The following is a 14,307-nucleotide window of genomic DNA, read 5'->3' on the forward strand; positions in this document are numbered from 1 at the left end:
TTACAGATTGGTCCTGAAGAGAACTACGCAAGAATGGTAGTTCGAAACGCGTAGACCCTGTTAATAGCCTTAAAAATTTATAATCGAATCACCAACTAGGAAAGAGTGTATAGATTTCTAAAAATATTTGGCTTTTGTTACTGGAGAGTTAATCCAGTTAATTTTTTCGAATCATTCATGTTTTGTCGTGAGTTTGTCTTGTTTGTAGTGGATTGAATGGTGTATGAGTGAAGAACGAATGTCGAGTAAATTGTATTTCACTGTAAATATTGTACAAGTTTGTTATCACTGTATACGATATTGGTTGTGCACTCCAGGTTTTTAATATTTGTATGAATTCATTGAAATATTATTTTGAAATAGAAGTGTTCAAATGAAAATGCATAAAGATTAAAACAAACAGAATTTATTTCTCTCAAACATATTGTTTCAATTGTATGTTTATTCAACTGATGCTTATTTGAAAAATTAGTGGCATTTGCAACTGTTTTGTTCTTTATTTCTATCCTAATCAAACATGCATGGAAAGATAGAATGTCACTTTTAAAACTAATTGCGGATCTAAAGGATGAACTAATGAAGGAGGATACAACTGAGAATTTCACAAAGAAAATGGAGGAAATTAATAAAAAAATGACCAAACACGAAGATGATATCGTGGCAAAAAAAGAAAGGAAATTTTTGAGAGATAAAATTGATTATCAAGAGGGTCGTATATTCACCTTTGGCCGCAAGTATGACAATCTACAAAGAAAGGGTGTACAAGCTAATATTGATGCGGTAAGTGCTGTGGCGGCAGTCTCGGAGGAGGAAGTAGTGGAGAGTGACGTATCAGAGGATGGTCAATTACAGGCACCCAAGGTGACATCCAAAAATACTAGCAAGGCTTCAAATTTTTCAGTGGAATTCAAGATGATGAATCAGACTACGCAACAACAAAATTGGCAGATAGACAGAGGTCGGGGACAAGGAAGAGGATACAGAGGAAAAGGCAGAGGAAGAGGCAATCCTGGAGGAAACACACCAAAAAACAACGGCCAGTCAGGAGGGGCGGCTGGAACAAGTGGAATTACAACAACCCCAGTGGGAGTGGAAACACGGGGTCAAAAGAAAACACGAGGAAAATGAATCGACGAAATGTGGTAAACCTCTCCTCTCATATACTATCGAAAGTAGAATATGATGTGTTACAGTTTGGCCTCTCTTTTTGTCCCTCGGCTAATTTTAACTATTCTCAGGAACGAATAGACTTATTTAAATTTACCAGAAAGTTGCGACTTCACAAATGGAACAAGCTTAAGGTGAAGAATGCATCAATGATTGTCCCCAATGTTGAACCAGTAAGTGAGACCATTGAGGAAGTAGAAACACTTATTGCTATGAAGGATTTGGAGTTCGGTACACCAGACAATACTCCTAATGATGCAACCTCTTTGGGTTATAGAACAGATTTGAATTGTCCAAATCATTTTAAATCTAAATCGACTTTTAACCCGACAATACCTGCTTGTAGTATTGACACCTTTGAAACTCTAGTCATAAATGATTTCAAGGACCTTGCTAAAAATAGGTGCTGGTTCAATGACAATCTGAGTAAAGCAGAAAGAGTAGCCATAAAGTCACTAGAAGATGACCCCTCTATTGTCATTCGTCAATCGGACAAAGGGGGGAATGTGGTTATAATGAATGTTGAAAACTACATTAATGAGGGTATGAGACAATTGAATGTAAAAGAATGTTATGAAGTCTCTTCCTTACAGAGGATTGAACAAAGTAACAATACTTACTTTGAGATGTTGACTAATTGGCGCTTAAGTGGCATCATCGAATGGGATGAATACTCTTTCTTGCTAAATCGGAACCCTAAAATAGCAGTTCTATACTTACTGCCTAAGCTACACAAAGACCCAAACACTCCTCCGGGCAGGCCAATAGTGTCTTCGATTGGTTCTCTTTTGGAGAACACGTCAAGATACATTGACTTCTTTTTGAGACCCTTTGTTGAAAATGTTCCATCGTATTTAAAAGACAGTAGAGATTTTATCAACAAACTCACTGACTTTGAGTGGCAGGATGGCTATCTACTCATTTCTTTAGACGTATGCAGTTTGTATACGTCTATTAGACATGAGGATGGCGTTAGAGCCTGTTGGAAATTTTTAAGTTCCAGATCTATCTCTTACCTGAATCACTCTGAGATGATTATTCAGATGATCAGATTTTGTCTGGAACATAATTTCTTCGTCTTTAATGATGTCTATTATAGACAACGACAAGGGACGGCGATGGGAACTTGTTTTGCTCCCAGCTTTGCTAATCTTTTTATGGCGGGCTGGGAGCAGCAAGTAGAGAAGACTCATCCAATGTACCGCGGCCATGTGAAACTATGGCTGCGCTACATCGATGACTTGTTCATCATCTTGGATGGGACACAGAGTGAAGCAGAGAATTTCGTGGCAGACCTGAATAGGAATGACCAGAATATTAAATTGGAAGGCCACATGAATACTCAGAGCATGGTGTTTCTGGATTTACATGTGAAGGTGTTTAATAAGAAACTAAAAACCAGTCTATACCGCAAAGAAACTGCGGGGAATACCTTATTACATGCGGACAGTGGACACCCCAAAAGTTTGATTAAAAGTATTCCGTTTGGTGAATTTCTCCGGGCTCGGAGAAATTGTAGTACTGAAGATGACTTTGTGATTGAGAGTGTGTGCATGAGAGAGCGTTTTGTTGAAAGAGGATACCAATCTTCTATCATAGATGCTGCACTAAAAAAAGCCAGTGAAGTCAGCCACCAATCTCTTTTAGCTTCCAACGAAAACTCAAAAGCTGTAAACACAAAAGAGGTAGTGAGGTTTATTTCTACCTATCATTCCAGATCATGGCAAGTATACAATACTTTTAAACGCCACTGGAACGTCCTTAGGACGGAACCTACCCTGAGTGAAGTGTTGAGTGAGAATCCCATGATGACTTATAGGAAAGCTCATTCCCTGAAGGACAAGTTAAGCAAAAATGAAGTGAGCATGAATACAATCAAGGCAAGTGACATCAAAGGCTTCTATACTTGCATGAAATGTAAGGCTTGCAGGTATAGTCATAACATCAAAAGAGTCTTCTTTCCTGTTGAAGCAGTCGAAAAAACCATCAATAAACACCTAACATGCCTGTCTGAGTATTGCGTGTACGTTTTGACGTGCCCATGTGCTAGGAAGTATGTAGGGAGCACGATGTTCCCTGCAAAGAAACGTGTCCTAGAACACATGAGATCCATTGATAACAAAGATCAAACCTCACCCATTGCACGTCATTTCGAGGAACAACACAAAAGCAACAGAAATTTGCTTAAGTTCTTCGTAATTGACAAGCTTCCTGCCATGAAAAGAGGTGGTGACAAAATCCGCAAGTTAAGACAAATGGAGAACAGGTACATCATTGAGCTTGACACCCTGATGCCCAGAGGTTTGAATTCGGAGGAAGAAATGAAATGGCATCTAGGGGACTAGGTTTCAGGTTGCATACTATATGATGTCAAGTGTTTCTGTTTAATAATTGTCCTGGTTATTTAATTTGGACTGTAACATGTTTTGGGCTCAAGGTCTACACAGTGCCTACTGTTGTTTTTAATGAACTATTAATTTTATTATTTGGTTTCACCACTTTAATTCACTTAGTTTATGACTCGTAGCCAATTTAGAAGCCCCTGGTTGTGTTTGACAAGGATTTTGACTGGCATTTTTCTCTTTTGTGTTTCAACTGTAGGTATTGACTATGTAATGATGCACAGGAAGAAACATCCTTCTGAGACAATTACTCTTGGATTGGTTCGAGTGAATGCTCTGTCTTATATATCTCACTTGGGACTTTACACTATATGTAATGTACTTTGCTATAGTTTATGTAACACAAACTCACTTGAGAATGATACAAACAAGAACAACTTGAGTTAACCTTATGAATTGGTAAAACAGAATGTATAAAATCTCACTGGGGTTTGGATATATATGGGGTATTTTCTCCAAATTACAAATTGGGTGCAGCTCACTTGAGGTCTCATTATGCGAAATCTGGAGTGTTTCATATATGATACTTAGCTAGAATGCTATCTGTACTGAAGAACGCGAGATTAGCGTTTTTTTAAAATTATTTTCTTTGAAGGATGAAACACAATATAATTGATAGGAATTGGTCAATTTACTAGAAATGTCTTTGTTGAAACACATTTTGCCAAAAGAACGTATAACTTGGGCTATCTGATTTATGCATAGGTACTCCACTCTAAGATGGCCACCATGTTTAAGCTATGAGTCCTTTGTTTATTTTTCACATATCACGTGAAACTTTATTTATTGTTTGTTCATTGGTTTTGGAATTACCCGTGACCAAGGCGAGTTTCCTCGCCGAAACGCGTTGGGTTTGTTCCATGGTTTATCACGATGCTGCATTCTGAATAAATAATGGATTTGGAAAAGCGTACTTTGTTGTGAACTTTGATCCCCGGATTCTCGAGGAGAGTGCGAGAACGTAGCGCTGCTACGTATTGTGGACTTGAATAATTTTTTTATATATATAATTTTTTGTTATTGTTAATTAATTAATTGGGAAACAATAATATTAATTAGTAAATTAAATTATTTACAGCTAATGTGCTTATATATTTACTTTATTGTTATTGTTAATTAATAATTAATTGATAATTAAATAATATTAATGTAATTACATTATTTAGAGTTCATGTGCTAATATATTTAATGTGTTGTTATTGTTAATTAATAATTAATTGGTAATTAAATAATATTAATTATGTAATTAAATTATTTAGAGTTAATGTGCTAATATATTTAATTTTTTGTTATTGTTAAATAATAATTAATTGGTAATTAATATTTATTAAGTGAATAAATGATATGATTTATTTCTGTGTAGTGGGTTGTGTGTTTATAGGGGGATAGGGTGTGATATAATTAAATGTAATTAATTAAAGAGATTGTAATTTTCTTTGGTATTTATTGTTAATTAATTAGTAATTAATATGTGTTATTTAGTTCATTTATAATTACATCTATTTAGTAATATTAATTGTTATTAATTGATTAATTGAAATTTATATTAATTGTCTTTTTTATATGTGTAGTGTGTTGTGTGTTAAAGTGGGAGTAGTGTGGGAATTAATTTTTACCCCCATGCTATCCAACGCTTTCCCTACTGTTGCACCCTCTGGAGTGTGAATAGTAAATTTTTACCCCTACGCTATCCACCGGGGAAACAACGCAACTTTTACAACGCATACCATTACAACGTAAGTATAGGTAAGTATATATTAATATTTTAAATTTTATATGTTTTAGTTTTTTTAAGGGGTATTTTTAGTGTTCAGGGTCAGTTGTCAGTTTTTGGGTAAAAGGGTATTTTTAGTGTTCAGGGTCAGTTTTCAGTTTTTGGGTAAAGGGGTATTTTTAGGGTTCAGGGTCAGTTTTCAGTTTTTGGGTAAAGGGGTATTTTTAGGGTTCAGGGTCAGTTTTGGGTTTTTGGGTAAAGGGGTATTTTTTGGGTTCAGGTCAGTTTTCAGTTTTTGGGTAAAGGGGTATTTTTAGTGTTCAGGGTCAGTTTTCAGTTTTTGGGTAAAAGTTTTTTTTAGGGTTCAGGGTCAGTTTTCAGTTTTTGGGTAAAGGGGTATTTTTTGGGTTCAGGGTCAGTTTTCAGTTTTTGGGTAAAGGGGTATTTTTAGGGTTCAGGGTCAGTTTTTAGTTCTTGGATAAAGGGGTATTTTTTGGGTTCAGGGTCAGTATTCAGTTTTTGGGTAAAGGGGTATTTTTAGGGTTCAGGGTCAGTTTTGGGTTTTTGGGTAAAGGGGTATTTTTTGGGTTCAGGGTTAGTTTTCAGTTTTTGGGTAAAGGGGTATTTTTTGGGTTCAGGGTCAGTTTTTAGTTCTTGGATAAAGGGGTATTTTTAGGGTTCAGGGTCAGTTTTCAGTTTTTGGGTAAAGGGGTATTTTTAAGGTTCAGGGTCAGTTTTGGGTTTTTGGGTAAAGGGGTATTTTTAGGGTTCAGGGTCAGTTTTCAGTTCTTGGATAAAGGGGTATTTTTAGTGTTCAGGGTCAGTTTTCAGTTTTTGGGTAAAGGGGTATTTTTAGGGTTCAGGGTCAGTTTTGGGTTTTTGGGTAAAGGGGTATTTTTTGGGTTCAGGGTCAGTTTTCAGTTTTTGGGTAAAGGGGTATTTTTAGTGTTCAGGGTCAGTTTTGGGTTTTTGAGTAAAGGGGTATTTTTTGGGTTCAGGGTTAGTTTGCAGTTTTTGGGTAAAGGGGTATTTTTAGGGTTCAGGGTCAGTTTTGGGTTTTTGGGTAAAGGGGTATTTTTTGGGTTCAGGGTCAGTTTTCAGTTTTTGGGTAAAGGGGTATTTTTAGGGTTCAGGGTCAGTTTTTAGTTCTTGGATAAAGGGGTATTTCTTGGGTTCAGGGTCAGTTTTCAGTTTTTGGGTAAAGGGGTATTTTTAGGGTTCAGGGTCAGTTTTGGGTTTTTGGGGTACAGGCGTACAGGGTAAAAATAAAATAAATTTATATTTAAATTAAATCAATTAAATGAAATTAAAAAAATAAAATTACATTAAATTATTACATTTTTATCTTATTTTATTTTAAATGTATATGTATTAGTTTAAATTTTTTAATTATGTTTTAATGCTTTTATTTAATATTTGTAAAATTATATGTATTTTAAAATTATTTTTACATTATTATTTATACATTTAAAAAACGATATTTTTAATTTCGATATTTTTGTACTACGATATTAATTTTTCGATATTTTTGTACTTACCTTTATGAAGATATGACTCCGATATTTTTGATTTCGATATTTTTGTGTCGATATTTTTGTATGTAGATATTCTGTCTGTCGATATTATGTCATAGATCCAGATCTCACACTACAGGAGGACTTCTGACAGTCAGATTTGGTGGCCACGGAGGCAGAATTTGTTTGAAAAACAGCTTAGTGAACAGAACCCTTTGCTTTTAAAAAACGACACATATGTGTATTTAGGTACTTTCCATATCAAAATAGCAGCCACATTTTGAACCAGTTGAAGCGGCTTCAATGATATTTGGGGGGCTGACAGCAGTCAGGCGCTCACTACATCACAGCGGGACTGAATGAAGGCATTAATGACCGGAATGTGTTGGCTGCTCTCCAGGAATGAAAGAATGTTCACAAATCTTTTGAGATGAGAAAACCAAATGCTCAAATACTTAAAATCTTTGTTACATGAGGACTAAATGTAAGACTGGCATCAAGGTAGATACCTAAATTATTATTAGTAGAAATAGGAGGGCAAGGGCCCTTAACAGGAGAACCGAGCAGTGAATCAGAAGCTGCAGAGCCAGCTGGCACCATCAACAGGCCGGTTCTTGGATGGATTCAGAGACTTCTTAAATGTCCACTAAGTGTGAATTGAAGCCACTTGGGAAAGCCTTGGAGAAGCTAGGCCTCAGGTGGTAATGCTCAACCGGGGTCACGTCCGGAGATAGATGCAGATCAGCATTAGGCATCTTACAAATGTAAATTACATGTAGCATGTAAAGTATATGTAGAGTTCTAAAAGATGTGGGGTGTGGTATAGCACTGTAGGAGGTCAATCACATGGTGCATGAACGCATTATATCAACATCAAATGTACTTACAGGGATACGGAAAGCGAAACCATGGTGCGCTTGACATTATTTCTCCACGTGCATCTGTTCTTGCCTTATACCCAGAAGCATTGGGATCACTCGGAAATACATTAGTAAGTGTCAAAATGTAGCAAAGGAGCCAGACCACCATGATGGCCAATATGATCTGTTAATAATAAGGGAGCCATTCGTTACATAGCACCCAACAGTATTAAACAATGACAATAAATATAGAGTGGTGAGTGAAATTATTTACCGGAAACATTTTGAAAATCTGAACTCTAAAGAGTTTGAATCCAGTGCCGCATTTATAGCCAGGTAGGATTAAGGTCACGTTTCGTAAATACTGGGCGAAGAGAATGATCAAAACTAAAGACCTAAAACACACAAAAGATTTGTTAGACATTTTTATGAAAATAGTTCACATGATCCCCAATTTTAAGCATTCATTTTGTTCATACATATTAAATTTTTAATTAACTAAAGAATGTTGCCTGGATGTTATGCAGAGCATCTGCAGCATAAAACTAGTCGTCCCACATCATAGAGCACATTTCTAAAATACTTTAAAAGTTCAGGGTATCAAACTTTGGACCCTTTTCTGAGGGCAGAAACAAACTACTCTCATCCAAATGATTATACAGAATTTCATTCAACTGAATGATAGTTTTTAGGTGTGGGAAAAATAAATTCTAGGTAGGTCAGTTAATTTCATCTGACTTGAAGCTGTAAATGGGTGTGTGTTTCTGTGTGGTTGTGGAGATCACAAATTTGAATGCTCAATTAAGCAAGAAGATGTGCTCCCTTTGTGATTCTAAAAAAATCTCACCACTCCTCAAATAATGTTTGAAGTATATTGAAGCATATTTAACCTGAAAAGTAAAGGACCATTTGGTAGCCACTGTGAAATATTATTTAACGATATAGGGGCTAATTCACGAAGGCACTTATAAGTATGTATGTATATGGTATCTTTATAGCATCAACCAAGACCAAATATAGCACGGCATAGGGTCAAAAACATGCATAAAGCCTAAGAGTAATTTTTTACACTTTTAAGTCTGCAGTCTGTTGGTGTCCTGGCTGCGGGTGTGCCAAGAACAAGGAGCTTGTCTGCAACATAAGCGGGGTGAAGTAGTCCTTCTGTAATAGTGCTTTATATACTCTTTAATGTTTTTGTGAACTGCCCAATAGTCTGAAATATAGACGAGTGTGAAAAATGTTTTTCACGTGAAGCAAAAGAGCGAGCATTAAAAAATTAAGCCAATGAAATATTCATTTGGTCGTAATTTAAAGATTATGGGGCCAATTCACAAAGGCATTTATGAGAATGTGAAGGCTTTCATGAGCTAGTGCTTTCATGAGTTAGTGAAGTAATACTCAGTAGTTCTAAATCACATACTCATAAATGCCTTTCTTAATTGATCCCATTTTTTATTGTTTTATTGCTGACCCACTTCCAGGCAAAACCAGTAGGGCCCGATTCACAATGATTGGTGTATGAGTAGGTTTGGTGTACTTTTGTAGTACTCTTGGCGTAGTCATGAATTTCAAAAGTAAGCCAGGATTAGTCTTAGAGAACTCCTAGAATTCAAGATTAAGCCAGCAGTAAGTCACAACAAACTCTCTGTGAGCGTGGCCTATTTGTTTTTAATCAAAATTGCACATATCATCAATATTGCTATTCTTAAAAACATATTTGAGAGGACAAAAACATAATTGAATTTTTTTTTACATGTGCTACTTCGCTTCTTTTATTATAGAAATCAATGTCTCAATCAGGCAAAATAGTCTTTTAGATGTAATACTTAAAATTGAGCCCACAGTTAACCACCCAAACATGAATATCACTGGTCTTGCAGATTCACATTAATACTTCGTTGTGCATGGTGTCTGATGTCTCAATTTGGAAATCTAATGGAAGTAGGTCTTGGAAGGGAAACGGATACCACGATAGTTCACGGGGCATACGGTCAGGAGAAAACGTTACTCCACAGCATAAAGACTTTCCTTGTAAAGAAAAAAATAATAAAGTTAAATGTGCATATATACAGTTTTGCATGATTTACTCATGAAGATTTTCCACCTTGTGAAAAATCTGCCCCATAAACTGTGCACACTAGTGGTTCAATCGACACTGATTTTTTGAACCCCCAAAAAATGAGAAACCTGTAAACTAGGAGTAAATGTCTTGGAGTAGATTTCTGAATTTTGCCTGCCCAGCCTTATGCATCAGACCTGGAAGAGTGAACTCCAGAAGATCATTAGATTTGCATTCTTCCTTTCAGTACCAATGTTCTCTCTATGGCGGAAGTTAGCATTTTTAATATCAGGACCTATTACTGTTGAGTGAGAGATATTTCATCCCTTCTGGGACTACTTTTCACTCAGTGGCGCTGGCACGGTTATTTTTATATCTATCGTTATAGCATTGCTTTTTGGCAGTATGGCTGCATACAGTTGTGCAATCAGACTGATTTATTTAGACAACTGTACCATAAACAGGGCCACAGGAATTATGTGGCAATGGAGTACCAAGTTATGTGGCAAGGATTTATTTATGTATTTTGCAGTACTACACAGCATGAACCAGACGCAATGAAGCATCAGAATATTAAAATACGTACTCGTCTTTTAGGCATACCTCACTTTACAATATAAAAGACGAGTACGTATTTGTATTAAAATCGCTATGCAAACAATAGGAGGCAGAAATTTTAAAATATATATTTTGGCCATCTCAGTAGCCTAGTATCTTAAATGCGTAAGGGAGGAGAACAAGCAATATAATAAACAAGGTTCAACGACACCAAATGACAGTACAGCATCAACTCTTTAGAATTCCTAGCTCAGATACTGTACTGGTTCTCCCAAATATCAGTATCTCTTGAAGGCCGGATTACATCCTGTCACAGCTAGAAGTGCTGTTGGAGTTTAGTAAATGATATGGCAAAAAGGCACAATTTAAGGAAGAGATAGAATATTTTAAGAATAAAAGCAAACTGTGCAGCACGTTCTGAGGCTTTTTGCCACTTTGTGATTTAAAATCTAGCCCTGCATCTGTTTCATTTTAGCTAGTTACAACTTTCCGTTTATAAAACTTTCAAATAATGAGACAGTTGTATGTGTCAAGTAAATGCGGAGTGGTGGGCTGGACAGTTCTAGTGAAGGAGAATGTATAGTGAAAGAAAAAGCTGGAGGCTGGAAGCTGGACATGTCCTGACATAGGCCAACGCCTATATTTTGAGCACAGTTTCGATTTTCATTAAATTCTTAAAGAATTCCAGAATTGTTCTGAAGAACTGTTGCAGATTCAAGGACTATTACATATCAGAGGTATAATCAAGGCTTCTGCCGGCCCTATGGTGTGTGTGTGCGTGCGTGTGTGTGTGTGTGTGCGTGTGTGTGTTGGCACCATTCAGGGGGCTCCGTTTCAATCCAAGGCTATGAGTATCTGTGAGCTAAGGGAGTCTGACATTGCAACTGGGGCGATGGAAAGTGTTTCGTTGTACAGATTTTTAAATACTTTTAGTGGCGCTTGTTCTATTCTGTCTAATGAATGTGTGAGTATATGCTTGTGTGTATTATCTGGAAAGTTAACTTTAATTGAAGAACTTTAGGAAAATTGTTTTCATGATTTTCTGAGAATACATAACCCATATAAAACATAGTTAATACAAGTAATTACTGGCAGTTTTTTATCAGTAATGTTTAGTGGTTGTGAGAGTATAAACCTGTGCAATTGTATTATCTTCTTCGCCTAATTATAAACTAGAGTTATCAAATAGCTTGTAAAGTGGGCATTCCTTACTTCTTCTACTGATTCTTCACTCATTTTATGTATACCACCCGATTCAAAAGCTTTGGAAAGATTTAGTTTAGACCTCTGTGGTTCAGTACAGTTTTTCCATTCTATCTGAATGTGGTTTGAAGTCACAGGTCCATGACTTACAGTATTGAAATGCCCCAGTGAGAGCCAGCTCTCTCCCCCGCTGCTTGGAAGACAGAGAGTCCAATGAGGGAGATGGTTGGGGTGACCGTCAGAGGCCCAATGTAACTGAGCAGAGCTCCCGGAAGTCCCACAAACCCAATGATCACTTCCACAATACTGGACACGATGATGGCGCCTTGTATCTGGGATAAAAGAGGACAGAACAATGCTAATAAATAACACTAAAAAGTATGAGTTAATGTATTTAAATACACCAAGGAATATAAGCATTTATTTCACACAGTGCCTAATCCTCTCTAGAGTGTGAGTGTGAGCGGGAAAGGAGCGATTCCAATGTTTTCTCGTGTGGCACACTCTTTTAACTTCAGGTGATAACATTGAACCTTACTTAGCATCATTTTTGATGTCTAGACTATGCAATGCGCATGTTCAAACCTGCCACGGTGTGTGTATCTTATTGTTCGTGACCTTCTTAGAGTGTACGTATATGTGAGAGTGAGCATGGGTGTGTTTTCATGTCAGTTTGACTGGTATGAATGGCTACAGGTGGGAGGAATGGGGCTGGAAATTCGAGAAACATGCTGACTCTTCCTGGCATAATGGTGCCTCAACTGTGACCTAGTGGGCATTCTTGGTAGCAATTCGTCTCTACCTGACATAATTGTGGCCCAATCTAGACATAGTCTCACATTAGATTAATGGGCATCTAAACAACAAATTATTTGTCAACTCTCTCTCTCTCTCTCTTGGCTCTTTATTCAGGCTATGGCCTGCAGTTGCGAATGTGGAGGTTTAGTTGATCCTCTCTGCGTGGTGGTCCTCAGTGAGCTTCAGATCTTTCTAGCACTCCACCTAACTTTTCTCAACTCATCTTTGCCTGATATCCGTTCCTTTTAGATGGGACACTTCTGTTTAGTCAGTATTGTAATCTTGTGATGGCTGTACCATTCTCCCCAGACCAGGAGCATGCAAATGATCACACCACACACGGCGGTCGATAGCACACATCTTTATATTTCAGCATGCAACCGTTAACTGAATGCACTACATCATAAACTTTAAAGAACACACCCAGATACATCCCAATGGATTGCGAAACTTTGTAAGGAGTCCGTGGAGGACTTTAAGGGTCCTACTGCACATGTTCACACAAGATAAGCAGTTACACAGGTGAAATGCTTTTAGTTTCCTCTTGACACGTTCATCAAGGTGAGGAAACCACACATGCTCTTTAAGGGCTCTCTTGGTGGCTACAATGCCATGATATTCGTTGTGTGGGAGTTCAATGGCTTTTTGTCTCAGGCTCTCGAGTATGACAATCCTCGAACCTCTTAGTGCAATGCTGTCTTGGTTGATGGAAAGTTTTTCCAGCACATTTTTTTATTTTTTATATTTTTCATTTGTGAGAGGTCGAGCATGTTTTCTCCATGATTGCATTGTAATGAGATCCTTGAGGGTGAGCATGTGTCTGTCTGTGTCGTTTGGAGCAATGATCTGGTCAATGGATAGAGCTGCAGGGGTGCTAGACCTTATTACGAAGTTGATATATTCTTTAGCCACTTTAGAAATTGCATTATGACGCTGTAACAGCACTTGTGAGAAACATTCTGCAGAGTTTTGATCCTTGCCTAGCTTATACACAATAGTGAAATCATACTCTTGCAATTGCAACACACACCTCTCGATTAATGTGGCATCTTGGCTTTCAGGTTTCTGAAAATGGTGAGCAATGCCTGGTGGTCAGTGACAAGGGTGAAGTGCTTTCCCTACAGAAACACATGAAAATGTTCACAAGCCCACACAACAGCCAGTCTCTCTTTTTTTTTCGAGCTTAGAATACGCATGTTCAGCCTGATATAGACTTTGTGTTGAGCAAGGATTCTGCCCAATCCCACCAGGCTTGCATCTACTATGATTTCAGTATGTATATTTGGATCGAAATAAGCCATTTCAGTTGCATTTTGTAATTGCATGTTTGATATTCTTGAAACTGCGGTCACATTCAGAGGACCATTGGAAGGGAATATTCTTCTTTGTCAACTCTTGAAATGAGGCAATCATTGTGTCAAAAAAATGGCCGTGCCTAAGAAGGATCGCAGCATGGTTACATCTTGCGGGGAACAAGTGGATGGCAATGCTTATACCTCTGCAGGGTCTGGAGTCATTCCCCCTTCACAGAAAACATGCCTAAAGAATTTAAGTGTGGTTCTGTGAAACTCACACTTTTCTGCATTCAAGACTGAGACCTGCATCAGCGAGCAAACAGTATACATGTGTAAGAGCTTTGTCATAAACCTTCCATGTGGCCCCAAACACTATTATATCATCACTGTAGTTAAAAGCATGCGTGACAGGTTAAATGACTTGGCTAATGACATCCTGAAAGATTTCTGCAGACAACGACACACCAAAATTGACTCTTTTGTATCTAAACCAACCAACATGAGTTGAAAAAGTAGTAATGCACCTACATTTCTCTTCCAGCTCGAATTGATGGTATCCTTTGTTCAAATCAAAACAAGAGAAGACTTTGGTGCCAATCAGCTGTGTAATCATGTCCCTTGTGTGTGGACCTAGATGTCTTTCTTTCTTGATTGCCTTGTTGACCTGCCGCGTATCAACACAAATGTGTACTGCACCTCCACTGTCCTTTTTTGGCTCTACCACTATGGGTGAAACC

At 37.4% G+C, this 14,307-nt stretch overlaps 1 protein-coding gene across 3 annotated transcripts in view; it reads right to left on the reverse strand.

The window, feature by feature from the left end:
• The window catches only part of SLC23A1 (solute carrier family 23 member 1), a 447,395-nt gene that overhangs the window by 66,953 nt on the left and 366,135 nt on the right, over positions 1–14,307 (reverse strand). For all 3 annotated transcript variants that reach the window (XM_078653352.1, XM_078653351.1, XM_078653350.1), the window contains 3 exons: positions 11,628–11,809; positions 7,932–8,052; positions 7,685–7,841 (listed from right to left, as the gene is read on the reverse strand). In XM_078653352.1, the coding sequence (XP_078509478.1) occupies positions 7,685–7,841; positions 7,932–8,052; positions 11,628–11,809 (460 nt within the window). The remainder of the gene's footprint in view (positions 1–7,684; positions 7,842–7,931; positions 8,053–11,627; positions 11,810–14,307) is intronic.

Source organism: Lissotriton helveticus, chromosome 7 (assembly GCF_964261635.1).
Source record: "Lissotriton helveticus chromosome 7, aLisHel1.1, whole genome shotgun sequence".
Classification (NCBI taxonomy): domain Eukaryota; kingdom Metazoa; phylum Chordata; class Amphibia; order Caudata; family Salamandridae; genus Lissotriton; species Lissotriton helveticus.